This window comes from Tachypleus tridentatus, chromosome 11, assembly GCF_004210375.1.
Source record: "Tachypleus tridentatus isolate NWPU-2018 chromosome 11, ASM421037v1, whole genome shotgun sequence".
Taxonomy (NCBI): domain Eukaryota; kingdom Metazoa; phylum Arthropoda; class Merostomata; order Xiphosura; family Limulidae; genus Tachypleus; species Tachypleus tridentatus.
Window position 1 is genome coordinate 7,283,737 of NC_134835.1, and position 20,896 is coordinate 7,304,632.

The window sequence follows — 20,896 nt, forward strand, 5'->3', positions numbered from 1 at the left end:
CTCATATTACATTAGTTGTAGGTTCAAATCTGAACACGAAAACCTAATACATTTTATTAAAATGAAAATGGAAGAATGAGTGTTTTCTTATAACAAAGCCACGTGGGTATATCTGCTGAGTCCACCGAGGGGAATCGAACGCCTGATTTTAGCTTTGTAAATCCGTAGACTTACCGCTATACTAGCTTGGGACGGAAAATGTAGAACGTAAAACCAACAATTTGTACTTCAGAAGAATTGAAAAGTCAACTTGGAGTTTGTTTAGAAATATTCAACAATAATTGTTCATGACCTTGTTCTGATCTTATAGGGTAGGGTACGATTTCGCTGGGTGTAAATACATCACCGATTTGGGAAAATGTCAACTTCCCTAGTGACGTTTAAACGTAAGCTGTGACTTTCATAGATGTAAATATATCACCAATTCAGGATAATGTCAACTAATCCTAGTGACTTTTGAACGTAAACTGTGACTTTTATAGATATAAGTATATCACCAATTCAGGATAATGTCAACTAATCCCTGTGACTCTTGAAGGTAAGCTGTGACTTTTATAGATGTAGGTATATCACCAATTCAGGAAAATGTCAACTAATCCCTGTGACTCTTGAAGGTAAGCTGTGACTTTTATAGATGTAGGTATATCACCAATTCAGGAAAATGTCAACTAATCCCTGTGACTCTTGAAGGTAAGTTGTGACATTCATGTATGTAAATATATCACTAATTAAGGGGAATGTGAACTTCCAGAGCGACGTCTCCTAGGGGAACCTAAGTGTGATGAATCCATCTTCATTCCTCTCTTGACGTCAAGCATTATCTCCTGAGAACGAGACTTTGTCTTCATAATTAGACAGATCGTATATATGCTTCTACCTAATGCTCCACAAGTCATTCTGCAGACAGAACTGAGGAAGAAGGTACTGTAAAGACAACGAAGAATTGATTGAATCCAGTGGCAACATTAACCTAGCCTAGTAACCATTTCCATAGCAACGGAGTTTCAAACTCCTCTGTTTATACACGTTTCTCAGAATAACCTTAATGGAAGTTGAATGTATACAATTTGCTAGGTCTCCGTATTTATGTAGGTGATTTCACGTGAATGGTTATATATATATATATGATTGAATATTGTACGAGTTTTCTTTTTAAGCTAAAAGATGCGATACTGAGCTTTGAGTTACGAGAAAGGTTGACTGCTTATATAACTACACATCACGATGTAATGGAAAATTTTCACTTGAGGTTATTGTTTGAGGTTATTGTTTATTTGTTCATCTCAAGAAGTCATTATTTTCTTCAAATCATTGAGTACTTAAAACCAAAAACTATTCATTTAGTGAGTCCATCAACGAACACAGATTTGCCTTCCTAGACGTTCTCTGAATACTCATCAAGTAGTTTATATGAAGGCCTAACATTTACATAACTCTTAACTTATCATCAACTTAACAGGTTTGTGAGTCGTGCAGTACTAACAATGTTAGGTGTTAATTATGTGTTCATATGTTTGCCTGTTGCAATGAGGAATATTTTTGAGCTTCTGAGAGTCGAGACCTTTGAGGTACAATATATTTAGTTTACAAATCGATGTACATGTAGTAATAAATTATGGTAAATAAGTTAAGTTACAAATAATTAGGTTTTAGAACGGTGAGAGGTAATCCACATAAAAAAATGTTTTATTTACGAGGTTTCTTTTGTTTAGAACCCTAAAAACCAGCGTATAAAATATCCTCAAGCGTTTTAATCGTAATGATGTTATTTTCCTGTGAACTTTCAAATAATACTGAAGAATGTGATGTCATTTATAAAAACGTATTACAAGAGATAAGTATCTAGAGTGCCTGTCTTCCGAAGGTACGTTATGTAAATTTCTGATTAATGAAAGTTTATCTTAGGAGATGAAAAGTTGCTTCTGTTATATGTAGTTGTAAAAAATGTCCCAAAAAGTGCAAAATATGTGAATCTACAAGTTTGCATGTATGTCTACGTGAACCCAACAAACCTTCATACCAAGAAAGCTAAAAGTAGCGCTAAAAATGAGTATATGAAACGCAAAATGAAAACTTAGAAAATTTGTTGTATTCCTTTATTTATCTAACGAACTTCCACATCATATTTGATGAAAATCTATCTACGGGGGCGAATTTGTGTTAAAAAATAGAGAAACGCCCATAAAAACTGCAAAACTAAAAATTTTATGTGACCCAACCCAATGAGCCTCCATATCAGTTCCGATAAAGATCAATCCATACTCTACTAAGTTGTTATGTGGACGAAAAACAGACAGTACTATTATTATTATATAGACGTATCTTTTTCTGCCAAACTGTAAGCTTTTTGTTTGTTTGTTTTGGAATTTCGCACAAAGCTACTCGAGGGCTATCTGTGCTTGCTGTCCCTAATTTTGCAGTGTAAGACTAGAGGGAAGGCAGCTAGTTATCACCACCCACCGCCAACTCTTGGGCTACTCTTTTACCAACGAAAAGTGGGATTGACCGACACTTTATAACGCCCCCACGGCTGGGAGGGCGAGCATGTTTGGCGGGACTCGGGCGCGAACCCGCGCCCCTCAGATTACGAAGCGCACGCCTTAACGCGCTAGGCCATGCCAGGCCAAACTGTAAGCACAACAAATAAGTTATTTTGTTGTTCAAAATTAAAACCTGCTGATAAAACGTGATGTGATAAATATAAGAATGCTCAGTACAACATGCAGCACGACGCAATTATGAACATTAGCACGACGCAATTATGAACAAAAGAACATTACAACCATCGATCAAGTTTTACTTACCATCAGTTAAAAATTAAAAGCTATAAAATCAATCATTCATTTGGTGCAAAATTACATGTTTCACAAACCACTAAACATTTTGTGCTCGTAAAAACAGTATGAAGGTAAATAGGAACCACAAAAATTTAAACAACACTCTCGTCAAAAGTCTATACTTTTTGCTCTCATGATAATGATATTGAATGAATCAGGTAGTTCATGAACATTACTAGTGAATTATTAGGTTATTTTGTTGATATACATGTTTGTGGACATTACTTTTCAAGCGAAAATAGGTCAGTCTTTATTTGCTGAAGTAAAATAATCTTTATCTGAACCAAATCTCAAACAAAAATGGTACATTATGTAAATTATAAAATTTAATGGAATATATTTTTGAGATCATTACTATTTTGTGCTGAACGTATCATTCCGAAGGACTTTGATAATTTACTTTATAAGTACAATACTTCTTCGTAGTTTGTACCGTTTGAATGTTTACGAACTGAGAAACACGACCTGCCATAGTAAAATATAGTATATATTATAATACTTATGATATACTTATGAAGGTATAACAGCATAGTAAACAAGTGTCAAAAAGAGAATACTCAAGCCTTAACTGTAGTTGAGATTCTTGACAAGTTTCGAAGTAGTAATGTGCTTAAGTGCTCTTGGGAGAGAACTTTTGGTTGAAGAAGAAACAGCACATGGAAAGTCAACAGAAATAACAGATGAATTATGTACTTACAAGAATAATAGATTAATTATGTAATTAAGTCCACATAAATAATAGCTGAATTGTGTAACTAGATCCACGAGAATAAAAGATGAATTTTACAATTACAAGAATAAATTGTTTGTTTGTTTGTTTTGAATTTCGCACAAAGCTACTCGAGGACTATCTGTGCTAGCCGTCCCTAATTTAGCAGTGTAAGGCTAGAGGGAAGGCAGCTAGTCATCACCACCCACCGCCAACTCTTGGGCTACTCTTTTACCAACGAATAGTGGGATTGATCGTCACATTATAACGTCCTCACGGCTGAAAGGGCGAGCATGTTTGGCGCGACCGGGATGCAAACCCGCGACCCTCAAATTACGAGTCGTACGCCTTAACACGCTTGGCCATGCCGGGCCAACAAGAATAAAAGTTGAATAATATAATTACAAGAATAATAACTGAATTATGTAATTACGTCCAAAAAATAACAACTAAGTATTGTAATTTTTGGTTTTTTACTACTGCTAAGTTAAGTTTCGAGTTTAATTGAACAACTAACCTATAATGTTCCATTTGGATAAAATAACATAATAATTCGACATATTATTGTGTTTGCTATTGTTGAAAACGGTTATTAAGATAAGGAAATTAGTTCCTGAACCTGAAAAAATTTATGATCTTGTTTTTATTTTAATGAATTTGCACCTTTATTGTATATTGGAACGAGTAGTTTATGATTTACAACCCCCATTACTGAAACTTTTCATTGGGTTTCTATCCCCTATAGTAGTATTTAGTGCATTATATCTTAATTTGTTTGTTTGTTTTTAAATTTTGCGCAATGCTACACGAGGGCTATCTGCGCTAGCCATTCCTAGTTTAGTAGTGTAAAACTAGAGGGAAGGTGGCTAATCATTACCAACTACCGCCAACGCTTGGGTTACTTTTTTACCAACGAATAGTGGGATTGACCCGCACCTTATGACATCCCCCACGGCTGAAAGGGTCAGCATGTTTTGGTGCGACAGGGATTCGAACCCGCGACCCTCGGATTACGATTTGACGGCTTCTTAATTAGAAACTATAATACTACTTTTACGATGTCGAATAGTTTACTTCATTAAACAATAATAGCCTCACTTAAGATACTAAATGTTTCCTTTTTTTATTAAACGTTTTATGACTGTAATTAAGTTCTTTAATTAGAAATTTTCTGTTTTATAATGTGTTTTCGTTAGTTAGCTAAAATTTGTTAAAGAAGCATATCTGCCTTTTACCTCTGATGAAGGAAAGTCAACTTTTTTTATTGGATTTCTTTTTTGTTGCTAATGATGTACAGTAAGAGGCTTTAGATTTGGAGATGTTTTTAATAGAATAAAAAAAAAATTTCCTTCTACTAAAATTTTCTATTATTAATCACTGATTTACCAGGTGAGACAGCCCTCTATCCTCAGAAAAACTTATGGTATATTTTTTATAATATTTATTATTTCTGTGCTTTACCAGAAGCTTAGCTATAAAGTCGCTTCTCTACAGAATTATTTTCCAGTAAAGAAAGTAAAAAAAAAATCTTTTGTTTGCAGTTTACAAAAAAAGTTTTTATGCGACTTTCTAAAGACTTTCAAAACGAAGGCTTCACTGGAAAACTATTTTTTCTTTAGAAAATCAAGACCAGTTAAACAAGTGCTTGAAAAGACTAGATTCTTAAACATTCAACAAAAACACAGAAATCGATTTAGTCAATAGTCAGACCATTCAAAGGACTGACATCAGTAGGACATTTCCGATAAATGGTTTTAAGTATTACAGAGGAATTATTAATAACCACAGCTCCAAATGTAACCAAATAATTCATCTGTGAAACCTTAAGAAACGAATAATAATTGTACATTACACTTTCAATATATACAGAAAGGAACATCTTCGGTTTATTTAACACATAAAAACACTGGTAACTTTTCTACCTCTTACATTGACCACATGAAGTATCCGCCTAACTTCAGCAATTGTCAACTAATAATCAACTCTGGCGCATCTTTCAATGCATTTCAAGTCAAAAAATATATCTAAAGTACTTCCACCAAACTACAATTCGTTTTATTGTTTATAATTTTGCTCGCTAACACACAAAATAGTTAGATATGCTAGTAGTTAAGGCAACACTTGCCACTCTCACCGCCAGAGGGCACTAAATGCGTGTCGACTCGTAGGGGAGAGAACATGAGCCCTAACTACTTATGTTTGTCACCTACTATTTTGCTTAAGAAAAATCAGTTAACCAACAGTATCCAACGATCAGCTAGTTAACAGTTCATAACAATCAGCTGATCAACAGCACCCAACAAAATTGAGTGTCACTCTTATAAAGCTTTCACGGAACCAAAGAGTTATCTTGTTTTGTCTTGGCATTGTGCTGTGAACAATGAACCTTCGGATTCACGGTCCAGACTCACAAACTATTTGGTCACACTCGATTCCCAATTTCAAATAGGCCTTGAATAACTAAGCAGACAAATTATATTAAAGGCGATAAGGTAATAACATTTAAAATACCACCAGTCTACTAAATATCATGCAACTGGAAATCATATGTCACGATAAGGAATACCTCATTTTAAAATTCCTAAACCATTAAGGTTTAATTGAGCGAAACAAATGGCTAAAGAAATAAAAAGGAAAATCATCTATTGGGAAAACTCAGAAGGTCCATAAAGAAGAGAAAAAAAATGTATTCAATAAAAGTATTCGTGCGTTCAGTAATACAATATCTACAACCAACCTGCACAGGGCTAGCAAAACAAGTTAATCATTCACATACATCTAATACTAGATATCTCATAAGATTAATGAAAAGAAAACAATACCATAAAGTAGAAATGAGATCCATTACTATACTGAAGCTTAAAATTAACAATAGTTCAGGAAGGAGTAAGGGGTTTCGAAACACCTGACCCTCCATGGTCCACAAAGACCGAAATATACCGAACTAATAATCTGACTATAATGTACGAAAGGCAGAACTTCCAAACTCTATGGATTTCACAAAATGCTACTGAACCAAAAAGGAGTATTGAAAATTGAAGTTGTTTAGACTGCAGTAAAATAATTGGTCACTTTCACTGAAAACATAGTCAAAAAAGAGACCGGATTTTTTTAAAATTCATGAAAATCTCACATCAAACAATAAACATCGGTGACAAAGTGCACAATCTAACAATAAACATTGGTGACAAAGTGTACAATCTAACAATAAACATTGGTGACAAAGTGCACAATCTAACAATAAACATTGGTGACAAAGTGCACAATCTAACAATAAACATTGGTGGCAAAGTGTACAATCTAACAATAAACATTAGTGGCAAAGTGCCAATCTAATAATAAACACTGGTGACAAAGTGCACAATCAATGTATTAAAATAACTATTAGCCAATTCGAATGAAAATGTTAACTTATTATCAGAGTTACTCATTTTATGTTACTTCAGAATAAAGCTCTGCTTATGTTTTAATGATACAATTGTTTGCCATATTGACAGATTTCTATTGACTGAAATACATAGTTTCACAAATAATATTCATTTTATTCAATTAAATTTAAGAAAGCCTCGTTTAAAACTATATACATCATTTATGTTGATAGGATATGTAAATAACGTTATTATGAAATTTTAAATAAAAAATGATATTTTAAAGACCATAAGAACGATCTTTATCTCTATGTTTAAAAAGTGAGTTGAAAATCAGTGAATAACAGCTATATATGTTTAATTAGTACCATCTCTTTAACTGAACACGTTAATGGTAACACCATAAACAATTAATCATAGCAGAAACATAAATTTCTTAATTATACAGACACCAGGAGATAATATCACAAATGATGCTGGATGTATTTATTCTACAAAAAACATGGCCCGGCATGGCCAAGTATGTTAAGGCGTTCGACTCGTAATCTGAGGGTCGCGGGTTCGCATCCCCGTCGCGCCAAAAATGCTCGCCCTTTCAACCGTGGTGGCGTTATAATGTAACGATCAATCCCACTATTCGTTGGTAAAAAAGTAGTCCAAGAGTTGGCGATTGGTGGTGATGACTAGCTGCCTTCATGTCTTACACTGCTAATTTAGGGACGGCTAGCGCAGATAGTCCTCGAGTAGCTTTGCGCGAAATTCAAAAAAACAAACAAACTACAGAAAACATCATACTGCAAGTGGTTTAAGTTCAATTATTTTGTTATAGATAAAAAAAAGAAACGAAAATATTTTGAATTTAATATTAATAATCACTCATTTTACTATTTAATTTGTTTTAACTGACTTTCATTTGTTAACTTTCACTTGTTAGGTAATTTGTTAAATTATTGAAATATTATTGAATTTCACAGAAACTAGTATTTACACTAAAATTTTAAACTTTGTTTAAAACATGTTTGTTTTTATTTTCAAATAAATTCATTTAGTCCGTCTTCAGTTTACAAAAAAATAATTTATGGAAAACATACCAAAGGCTGAAAGTAATTTTTAGTTTTGAATGACCACTTATATAAATTATTCCTCAATTTTTAAGAACCACTTGAGCTCATACTGCGAGATCCATAAATGATAAGTTAGGACAAGATAAGTATTCTAAACGTTCATAGTTATTTCAAATGTTCTTCTACATATCAATACCAGTTTCCGTACACATAATTTGTGAGTAACGTTATACCAAACCTTTTTCTCTGGAATGTGAAAATTTCTAATAAAATATTAATACTTCGTTTTGGGATGCTTTCAGAAGCTGTTCTTTGTTCACATATCAGAGAAAATACAATCAACACAGAAAATTTGGTATCACATAACACAAAACAACAATTAATTAGACACAAAAATATAAATGTATATATAGACAGGAACAGACTGTTTAAATAGTCGGCTTATTTATATTGGCTAAAATATTATTGTTTAGTTTATTCCCACTATATGTTTAAACATTGTTGTTTGACGTATTCCAACTATAGAATAAAACATTATTGTTTGGCATATTCCCATTAGAGGTTAAGACGTTGTTTCTATTATTCCCATTGAAAATTAAAACATTGTGTATGGCATGTTCCCACTATTCGTTTATAACATTGTTGTTTTACATATTCCCACTACAGGTTAAAATATTGTTAGACATATTAACACTACAGGATAAAATATTGTTAGACATATTAACACTACAGGTTAAAATATTGTTAGACATATTAACACTACAGGCTAGAATGTTGTTTATTTTATTTCCACTACCGGTTAAAATATTTTTGTTTCTATTATTCCCACTATAGAGAAAGCATTGTTGTTTGACACATTCCTATTACAGGTTAAGAAACTGTTGTTTGAAACATTCCCACTACAGGATAAAACATTGCTGTTTGACCCATTCGCACTATTGGTTTCTAACACTGTTGTTTCACATATTCTGAGTATTGCTTTATAACATTGTTGTTTCACGTATTCTGAGTATTGCTTTATAACATTGTTGTTTCACGTATTCTGAGTATTGCTTTATAACATTGTTGTTTCACGTATTCTGAGTATTGCTTTATAACATTGTTGTTTCACGTATTCTGAGTATTGCTTTATAACATTGTTGTTTCACGTATTCTGAGGATTGCTTTTAACATTGTTGTTGCAGTTATTCCCACTATGGATTAAAATATTGTTGTTTGATATATTCCCACTACAGGTGAAAACATTGTCGTTTCTTTTATTTCCACTATTAATTAAAAGGATTTTGTTTCTCTTATTCTCACTACAGGTTAAAATATTGTTGTTTTCTGTTATTCCCACTACAGGTTAAAACATTAATGTTTGACACACACCGACTACTAGTTAAAACATTGTTGTTTGAAAAATTCCTACTATAGGCTAGAATGTTATTTATCTTATTTTTCATATTGTTGTATAATATTGTTGTTTGACATATTCCCATTATAGATTGAAACATTGTTGTTTGACGTTTTTCAACTACAGGTTAAAACATTGTTATTTGAGATATTCCAGCAACAGATTAAAACATTATTGTTTGACATGTTCCCACTATTGGTTTATAACATTATTGTTACATTCCCACTACTATTCCCACTAATATTGTTGTTTTTACTATTCCCATTATAGGTTAAATATTATTGTGTGACATATTCCCACTATAAATTAAAACATTGTTTTTTGGCACATTCCTACTGCAAGATAAAATATTGTTGTTTTTGTCACTCTCGCTACAGGTTAAAACATTATTGCTTGACATATTCCCATTACTTGTTAAAAACGTGTTGTTTAAATATTCTACTACACGCTAGAAGGTTGTTTACCTTATTCCCATTATTAATTTATAACACTGTTGTTTGACACATTCCCACTACAGGTTAAAACATTGTTATTTGACATATTAACATTATAGATTAAAACATTATTATTTTACATATTCTTACTACAGGTTAAAACATTGTTCTTTATATTATTCCCACTACAGTTTGAAACATAGTTGTTTGACATTTTTGCCCTCTTTGTTCATAACATTATTGTTTTATTATTCTTATTATAGATTATAACATTATTGTTTTATTATTCTTATTATAGATTATAACATTATTGTTTTATTATTCTTATTATAGATTATAACACTATTGTTTTATTATTCTTATTATAGATTAAAACATTCTTGTTTGGTACATTCCTACTATGGGTTAAAACATTGTTGTTCCTATTATTCGCACAATAGATTAAAACGTTGTTTGAAATATTCCCACTATTGGTTTATATCATTGTTGTTTTACATATTCTCACTGTAGATTAAAACATTGTTGTTTCTTATATTCCAGCAACAGTTTAAAAATTGTTGTTTCTGTTGTTCCCACTATAGGTTAAAACATTATTGTTTGACATATTCCAACTACTAGTTAAAACGTTGTTTGACGTATACCCACTACAGGTTAAAACATTGTTGCGTAACATATTCCCACAAAAGATTAAATCATTATTGTTTGGCATCTTCCCACTATTGGTTTATAAGAGTGTTAGTTTGACATATTTCCACTATTGCTTTATAACATTGTTGTTTGACATATTCCCAGTAATGGTTTGTTACATTGTTGTTTGACATATTCCAATAACAGGTTAAAACATTATTGTTTCTATTTTACCCACTGTAGAATAAAAAAAATGTTTTTGACATATTCCTACTATCAGCTAATATACTGCTGCTTCGCATATTCCCTCTAAAAGTTACATTATTATTTGACATATTCCCACCATAGGGTAGAATGATTTTAATCTTATTCCCACTGTTAGTTTATAATACTGATGTTTCACATATTCCCACAATAGATTAAAATATTCCGCGATGACGAGAAAACCCACTTGTAGAGAAAAATATATATGTAAAAACGGCTGGCTAATATGTTGTTTATCTTTTTCCCACTATTAATTAATAACATTGTTGTTTGACACATTCCCATAACAAATTAAAACACTGTTGTTTCACATACTACCACGACTAGTGAAAACATTGTTGTCTGAAGTATTCTTACCAGAGGCCAGAAGGTTATCTTATTTCCACTATTAATTAATAACATTGTTGTTTGACACATTCCCATAACAAATTAAAACACTGTTGTTTCACATACTACCACGACTAGTTAAAACATTGTTGTCTGAAGTATTCTTACCAGAGGCCAGAAGGTTGTTTATCTTATTCCCACTATAATTAATAACATTGTTGTTTGACACATTCCCATTACAGGTTAAAACATTACTGTTTGATATATTCCCACTATTACCTTATAACATTATTCTTATTATAGATTAAAACATTCTTGTTTGACACATTCCTACTACAGGTTAAAAAGTTGTTTCTATAATTCGCAATATAGATGAAAACAATGCTGTTTAACATATTCCCTCTATTGGTTTAAAACATAGTTATTTGACATATTCCTACCACAGGATAGAATGTTGTTTATCTTATTCCCACAATAGTTTATAACATTGATATTTGGCATATTCCCACAATTGTTAAAACGTTGTTTGACGTATTCCCACTACAAGATATAACAGTGTTGTTTGACATATTCTCACTACAGGGTAGAATGTTGTTTATCTTATTCCCACTATTAGTTTATAATATTTATATCTGACATATTCCAAAAATAAATTAAAACATTATTGTTTGATATATTCGAGCAATTGGTTAATAGCAATGTTGTTTTACATATTCCCACTGCAGTCTAAAATGTTGTTTATCTTATTCCCACTATTAGTTAATAGCATTGTTGTTTGACATCCTCCAACTACATTGTAAAACTGGCTTATAACAATGTTTTTACGTTCCAACTACTAGTTAAAATAGTTTTTTAATATTCCCACTACAGGTTAAAACATTATTGTGTTACATATTCCCCCAACTAGTTAAAACATTGTTATTTGAATATTCTACTACACACTAGAATGTTGTTTATATTATTCCCACTATTAGTTTATAACATTGTTGTTTGACACATTCAAACTACAGTTTAAAACATTATTGTTAGACATATTCCTGTTAGAGATTAAAACATTATTGTTTAATATATTCCCACTAATTATTTATAACAAAGTTATTTGGCATAATCTCAGTACTGGTTTATAACGTTGTTGTTTGACATATTCAAACTACAGGTTAAAACATTGTTGTTTCTATTATTCCCATTACAGATTAAAACGTTGTTGTTTTTATTCTTCCCACTATGCATTAAACGATGTTGTTTGACATATTTCTTCTATAGGTTAAAACACTGCGGTCTGACACATTCCCATATAGATGAAAACATTTTTGTTTCACATATTACCACTACTAGTTAAAAAATTGTTGCTTGAAGTATTCTTACCAGAAGCTAGAATTATTTTTATCTCATTCCCACTATTGCTTTATAACATTGTTGTTTGACATATTCCCTCTGCAGCTTAAAACATTTTTGTTCGAAGTATTCTCACTAGAGGATATAATATTGTTTACCTTAACCCCACTATTCGTTTATAACATTGTTTTGACATCCTCCCACTGCAGGTTCAAATATTATTGTTTCTATTATTCTCATTACGGGTTAAAACCTTGTTGCTAGATATATTCTCATTAGCAGTTAAAATATTGTTGTTTCTATTATTCCCACTACAGATTAAAACATTGTTGTTTGACGTATTCTCACTTCAGGTTAAAACACTGTTGTTTGATATATTCCCACAAGAGGTTAAAACATTATTGTATGACATATTCCCACTATTGGGTTGTAACTTTGTTGTTACGTTCCAACGACTAGTTAAAATATTGTGTGTTTTTTTCCATTACTCCCCCTACAGGTTAAAAGTTTATTGTGTGACATATTCCCCACACTGTTTAAAACATTGTTGTTTGTTGTATTCCCCACAGTGTTTAAAACATTGTTGTTTGTTATATTCCTCACACTGTTTAAAACATTGTTGTTTATTGTATTCCCCACAGTGTTTAAAACATTGTTGTGTGTTGTATTCCCCACACTGTTGAAAACATTGTTGTTTGTTGTATTTCTAGGGTAGCGCTGTTTTATTATATTTCACTGATTTATACAGTTGTACCCTCAAATTAAAATTAGTAAATTGTTAATTACCTTTATTATAATCTCTTTCGGCTTTATGATTACAAATCCTCTATTAAATCGAAAACAAAATGTTTATACGTTATAGGTAATCATGCCATGGATATAGAACTAAATCCAGAAACTTTAACTAGCATGATTTCTTTATAACCTTCATTCTTGAAAGAGTTATTTGATAAATGAGTGAACCCCGTGGACTTGTGAACTTATTGGCCATTCACAAAGTAGATCCATTTATAAGTGATTTATTTGGTCTTGAATGATAAAAATTTCTTTTGAGCTGATATAAAGACATTAGCTGTGATTTGAATGTTAAATAGCTAGTCTCAGCGAACAATCTGTTTTAATTTTCTGCTTTACAAAAGTTTAGAAATATTCTGAATAAGTGATCTTGAAACCAAGTTTCCTTTTCAAAAAAACCGAACTAACCTTGCGTCTGGCTGGAGTCACTACAAATATATTATTCTTTATACATAGGTGGTAATGCGTAGAATAAAACAGAAAAATCTCCATTAAACCATCGCATTAAATATAGCTTAACTAAAACTACATACGGGAAAATCGATGATATTAGACACGAAATTTGCATATGAAATTGAAAGATAATAGTTCAGTTACCACAGATGTGTAGCACCTTACTTTAAAATGGGATTCGAAATAATGAAGGTTTTTATATTCTCTGTCTTTCCAATTAAATGTATAATATCATACATTTTCATAACATCACTTCCAGAATATTATATTTCTACGACTGTATCATTCATTAAAATAATAGTTTTATTAATTGCTTGGAAATAAGTTTGGGCGTTTCTTTATTTGATAGCAAATTGAATAGTGATTATATATATATATATATGAGCCGACTGTTTCTCACAAGTATAAAAACATGTGATATGTGACTAATATCTTGTGGATAAACGACATTCACAGTCTTCTTTATGATTTACAACATAAACGTTGTTTTTTGTTATTTTAAAACCATAACAACGATTTGTACATTTGATACATATGTTTACAGAGCTTCAGAAATATGTTCAAGTCAGAAAGAATTTATATTAATTAAATATGTAGCTGTTGAAGGAAGGTTTGAACCAATGTGGTAGATGGCGCATTTAAGAAATTTAAAAAAGGCTTAATATTAGTTAAACAATACTGCGTTGAGATCTGTTTAAGAAAAACAAAACAAAGAATCTAAATTTATTTTATGTTCCACGACTAGGTCAGTTATTTAAACATTTTAAGAAAGAACAAAACTCTTCGCCTATCTTTCAACCAATGAACAGGATTAAAGAAATGTTGAGGTACATCACAGATAAAACTGGATTTAGAAAATATCATGTGAACGTAGAAGTATGTATACTGGTCAAACTAAAATGGATTTGAAACAGTAACGTAAGGGATACGTAAGAAACACTAAAATAGAAAACTCAGGTATTGCACAACATGTAAAAACAACACAGTACAACATTTTATGGGAAAACTACAATTTGAGCTCAAACTCGAAACATTACAGCTTTAAATAGAAAAGAATCACTAGAAATGATGGTTTGTTTGTTTGTTTTTAATTTCGCGCAAAGCTACACGAGGGCTATCTGCGTCAAACGTCCCTAACTTAGCAGTGGAAGGCAAGAGCGAAGGCGGCTAATCATCACAACCTACTGCCAACTCTTGGGCTACTCTTTTACCAACGAATAGTGGGATTGATCGTCGCATATAACGCCCCCACGGCTGAAAGGGCGAGAACGTTTGGTGCGACCGGGATTCGAACGCGCGACCCTCGGATTGGGAGTCGAACGCCTTAACGAGCTTGGCCATGCCGGGCCTATATCTTGCTACTAGCTCCCCAAGACGACGCAGTGTACTATTAAAATGGAAGCCATCGACGGTTTAAATAAAGTTTTAAAAATTGTGTAAATATAAAACGTTAATTTTAATTGTATATTAAGTTTTAAAATATCACGAGTTGTTTGTATTTACTGAAAACAAATATGAATGAGTTACAATCAATATTAGAATTTTAAAATACTTTAGAACGTGACGCAAATTAATGGAAATAATTTTGTGTTATGTTTTTGTCTTCATTCAGTAAGTAATTTATATAATTATCGATCTTACTGTCGTCGTCACTACTTATGTTGCTAATAATAATTCTAGAAATGTGTTTATACTAAAATTAATGAAACTCACAGTTACTGACAAGCTGAATTAAAGTACAGACAAGCAAACGATATCTCTAAATATATAAAATACACAAATCCGGAAATGAAAGGACTAGAAACTTTCACAAATTTACGATGATACAGTGGAATCATATTAATAAAATATTCAGCGAAGACATATTTTCTCATCACGACCAATGACCAGACGAACTTGCTTCGACGTGGTTTTTCTAGACTTTTTTAAGAAGCACATGCTCACTCTAGAGCATAATAATTCCATATCATTCTACAAGAGTCTCCTCTCGTCTCAAGTATGTTCGAAACCTTAGAATAAACATAATTCATGGTGCATTAAGACTCTCACATCGATAGGAGGTTTGATGTTACAGCCGATCTGAAGGCAAACAGAAATACAGAGATGGAATAAAGACAGTGGTTTCATTTTCAAAGGAAGGTAGGTTCACAGAATAGCTTTTCGCTATATATGTACGTATATATATATAAAGTTAGAGTTAAAGAGAAGAACCTAAACTGCCATCATCTCTCATAATACACATCTATATCAATAAAATACTGAAAAACTGTTCATTTCTATTTCCATCCGCAAACATTATTATAGAAACTTAATTTCTGGAACTTTCGATTTTTACTGATGATTCTTTCTCAACATTTCACTCTGGTTTTGTAACATATTCAAAACCAAAATTTCAGTTTGTTCAGCAAAAGAGTACATCGCATTATTAAAACACATAATATACACAAACATATAAATAAATGGTTTTTCTTGAGTTCATTATTGTTATTTAAAAAACTGTAGTTGCCAAAGACTAGATTATGTTGATATTTGAAATACCATGGATATTTATAGTATGATTCGTTGTGACTTAACTATAGTAAGTCACGTTTGATATACATACTTAACATAACCAATAATTCAGTTAAATCAATATTATTAGTGATATAAAGATATTGAATATTTTTAATTGACTAGAAATATACTGTTGTTAAGTGTTGCTATGATTGTAGGTAGACAGAAGCTAATGATTTTTACCATTATAATATACCGAATACCAAGAGGTATCGATATTAGAGAAACAAGCTTATTTATAAAACATATTACAGCGTGATACTCCTAGTAGCCATTTGTCAAATGTAAATTAACACAGAGTTGCTAATTTATAGTGTCCACATACCAAATAAATACATACTGGATGTTTGTTTTTTTGAATTTCGCGCAAAGCTACACGAGGGTTATCTGCGTTAAACGTCCCTAATTTAGCAGTGGAAGGCAAGAGCGAAGGGAGCTAGTCATCACCACCCACCGCCAACTCTTGGGCTACTCTTTTACCAACGAATAGTGGGATTGACCGTCACATTATACGCCCCCACGGCTGGGAGGGCGAGCATATTTAGCGCGACGCGGGCGCGAACCCGCGACCATCGGATTACGAGTCGCACGCCTTACACGCTCGGCCATGCCGGGCCTTGATACTGGATGTATTTTTTGCATATTCTAATCATTTTGCACAATGAATTCAACCTTTTATTTACAAATGATACACTAAACTTAAACTTACCCTTCTGACACCCATTCTCCTATAACATTTGGAGGTAGTGGAGCCGACACCATCTTCTGGCTAAGAGTAACAAGTCTTTGCCAGTGGTCACATCGATTTCGATCATCATCTGTTTTCTGGATGAGATGATGACGTAGGTTTCTTGTCATCTGACCCTCGGAGTAGCATAATGCTGCTACGTCAAGAAAATAGCATCTTCTTAGAAACACAATAACATAATACAGCAAATGAAAATTAGAGAATTTCATTCAAAATCACCAATAAATACGGTGAATAGTTTACTGATCATTATCTTAGAATTTCACGACAATAACTGATGTTCCTTAGAGCATATTTTATTTTCTATGATAAATTTCATCATTAACGTGTAGAGTTTCTGTATAAAAAACTGAACTGCCTTCTTTCCATGCCCAGTCATATAATCTAAATAACTTTTATAGACTGAACTATCTTTCTTTTTATATCCAGTTATATAATCTGAATAAGGTGAGACTGAACTGCCTTCTTTCCATGCCCAGTCATATAATCTAAATAACTTTTATAGACTGAACTACCTTCTTTTTATATCCAGTTATATAATCTGAATAAGGTGAGACTGAACTGCCTTCTTTCCATGCCCAGTCATATAATCTAAATAACTTTTATAGACTGAACTACCTTCTTTTTATATCCAGTTATATAATCTGAATAAGGTGAGACTGAACTGCCTTCTTTCCATGCCCAGTCATATAATCTAAATAACAGTTATATAATTTATAGACTGAACTACCTTCTTTTTATATCCAGTTATATAATCTGAATAAGGTGAGACTAAACTGCCTTCTTTCCATGCCCAGTCATATAATCTAAATAACTTTTATAGACTGAACTATCTTTCTTTTTATATCCAGTTATATAATCTGAATAAGGTGAGACTGAACTGCCTTCTTTCCATGCCCAGTCATATAATCTAAATAACTTTTATAGACTGAACTACCTTCTTTTTATATCCAGTTATATAATCTGAATAAGGTGAGACTGAACTACCTTCTTTTCATGCCTACTCAGATAAGGGGTGAAGAAGAAAAACGAACGCATTACTTTGTTTATTATTGTAAATGATTTTTGTTTAGGAACTTGAAGTGATGTTTTCTAATATGGTGTACTTACTTAACAGCACTATTATTATATATCCTTTATAATCACGTGCTACTAGATGCCAGACTGTTAATCCATGCACAACGTATATTGTTCTACTGACTCCTCTAAATTCGTCAAAAAAATCTCAGACACAGAAAGATTTACAAGAGGCCGACTTCCCGGATGTATCAGCGCGTCTAATGAGCTTCTTTAAAAGCTGATTCAAAACTGAAGCTGTTTCTATTGGCTACAAAATGTGAACCTAAAGAATACCCGTTTCGTATCAAAACAACACAATATTTTACCAATCATCATGTTAGTAAAACGAAACGAACGTTAAGTTATATCAACTCAATAATCAAATATGTACGAAATATTCTAACCTTACAATGACAAATCAAAGATGAGAAAAACAAATTAAATAAATTGACCAGCATCGTAATATTTTAATACGTAATACGTTAATACGTTGTTAATACTTTATTACCAAAAAGTAATCTAAACTAAACCAGAAACATTGCTGTATGATTGGTGACATCCTGCCACTAATGATATTTAGAGCCATTCATCTGAGGTGTAGCTGTTAATTTACGAAGACACTCTAATTACACTCTAATCTCCGGCTTTTTACGCTAACTAAGAACAGGTTTTAGACTTTCACCCTCAATGTGGATCTATAGCATCCTGGTAATATATTTATGAAACAGACAACTTGGTTTTGGATGACGCCGTTGAATCACTTCAGAAACTGACAGAGTAACAGCGTGTTAGATTCATTATTGTAGAAATTAGTTCATTACTTTATGACATCTTTACTGTACAAAAACGTAAGCTTACTGCTACAATTATGTAACAAATTAAATTAAGATGTTTCATTATAGTTGTGTTATAAGATCTATTGTTTCAATATGCTATCCCTGAAGTATGGTAAGAAATCTTTAACAAAGTTTATCTAATCTTGTGATTTGATACCCGTTTTAAGTGAAAACATTTCTCTTGCTACATTCGGTCCAAGATCAAATATTTGCATTAGGACCACTTGTTCTCTTCTTTCAATGAAGTTTTACACAAGATTGTACATGTCCTGTTAAAAACTATTTGGGAAAAGTCACGTGCCAACCATAACTGGTATCAAAACTCACGGTTGAACGACATGTGTCAGAACGAAACTTTGACATTAGTCAGTGTTTTAAAGGTAGTTTGAGGCCATTACAAGCTGATTAGTTCAGGAATATATACATGAACTGCCACTTTCTAGCTCCGATTATAAAGATGAAATGATTTAAAATGTACAAGACGAGGACACATCTTGTATTTAATATCATTGAAACACGTGGATCAGCTTGGGGAACAACGATCGTCAACAAAAGGAACGGGTTAACATCACAAAGGTCAGTATCGAAAGTAACAGAATGTACCTTAATCAAGAAGGACTTGAAACAAGGTCAACAGGGAATGGGTTCACCAAGATAAGACTTGAAACAAGGTCAACAGGGAATTGATTCACCAAAATAAGACTTCCAGTTATCCACCCTGTTAAATATCGAGCAGTTAAAGAATAATTTGGGTATTCACATAAATCCACAACAAACATCTCCGTCAAGTCACCAAACTAAACTCCAATGAATATCTTTGTGACCGGATATTTGAAACGGGCGCAAACTGAAAGGTTTATGGAAACCAATGAGGAGAAGTAGTATGTTATGGAAATGACCATTTTAAAATAGAAACTATTTGACCATATGGAGACTTTGACGACTTGGTAATGCTCCAAAATGTTTTCATATTTCGTACTCACTATAGTAACTCCAGTTGGTGACCCGTACCAGAGAAACTCCAGTTGGTGACCTGTACCAGTGGTTTCTGACATGTTTATGTTAGGCGCTGAAGGGTCATGTATCTCATATATCAAGAGTGCATTATCGTGTTATAGTATAATATCTCCTAGGTTTACTGACAATTAACATGTAGCTCACACACCAAGAGAACATTACGTGTTAGAGTATAATGTCCTCTAGATCTACTGACAATTAACATGTAGCTCACACATCAAGAGAACATTACGTGTTAGAGTATAATGTCCTCTAGATTTACTGACAATTAACACGTAGCTCACACATCAAGAGAACATTACGTGTTAGAGTATAATGTCCTCTAGATTTACTGACAATTAACATGTAGCTCACACATCAAGAGAACATTACGTGTTAGAGTATAATGTCCTCTAGATTTACTGACAATTAACATGTAGCTCACACATCAAGAGAACATTACGTGTTAGAGTATAATGTCCTCTAGATTTACTGGCAATTAACATGTAGCTCACACATTAAGAGAACATTACGTGTTAGAGTATAATGTCCTCTAGATTTACTGACAATTAACATGTAGCTCACACATCAAGAGAACATTACGTGTTAGAGTATAATGACCTCTAGATTTACTGAGAAGTACATGTAGCTCACACATCAAGAGAACATTACGTGTTAGAGTATAATGTCCTCTAGATTTACTGACAATTAACATGTAGCTCACACATCAAGAGAACATTACGTGTTAGAGTATAATGTCCTCTAGATTTACTGACAATTAACACGTAGCTCACACACCAAGAGAACATTACGTGTTAGAGTATAATGTCCTCTAGATTTACTGAGAAGCACATGTAGCTCACACATCAAGAGAACATTACGTGTTAGAGTATAATGTCCTCTAGATTTACTGACAATTAACATGTAGCTCAAACACCAAGGGAACATTACGTGTTAGAGTATAATGTCCTCTAGATTTACTGACAATTAACATGTAGCTCACACATCAAGAGAACATTACGTGTTAGAGTATAATGTCCTCTAGATTTACTGACAATTAACATGTAGCTCACACATCAAGAGAACATTACGTGT

At 32.4% G+C, this 20,896-nt stretch overlaps 1 protein-coding gene across 2 annotated transcripts in view; it reads right to left on the reverse strand.

The window, feature by feature from the left end:
* The window catches only part of LOC143231652 (protein APCDD1-like), a 137,533-nt gene that overhangs the window by 89,354 nt on the left and 27,283 nt on the right, over window positions 1–20,896 (reverse strand). The window contains exon 2 of one of the 2 annotated variants that reach the window (XM_076466200.1): window positions 16,872–17,046. In XM_076466200.1, the coding sequence (XP_076322315.1) occupies window positions 16,872–17,046 (175 nt within the window). The remainder of the gene's footprint in view (window positions 1–16,871; window positions 17,047–20,896) is intronic. The other variant, XM_076466201.1, reaches the window with a different exon arrangement.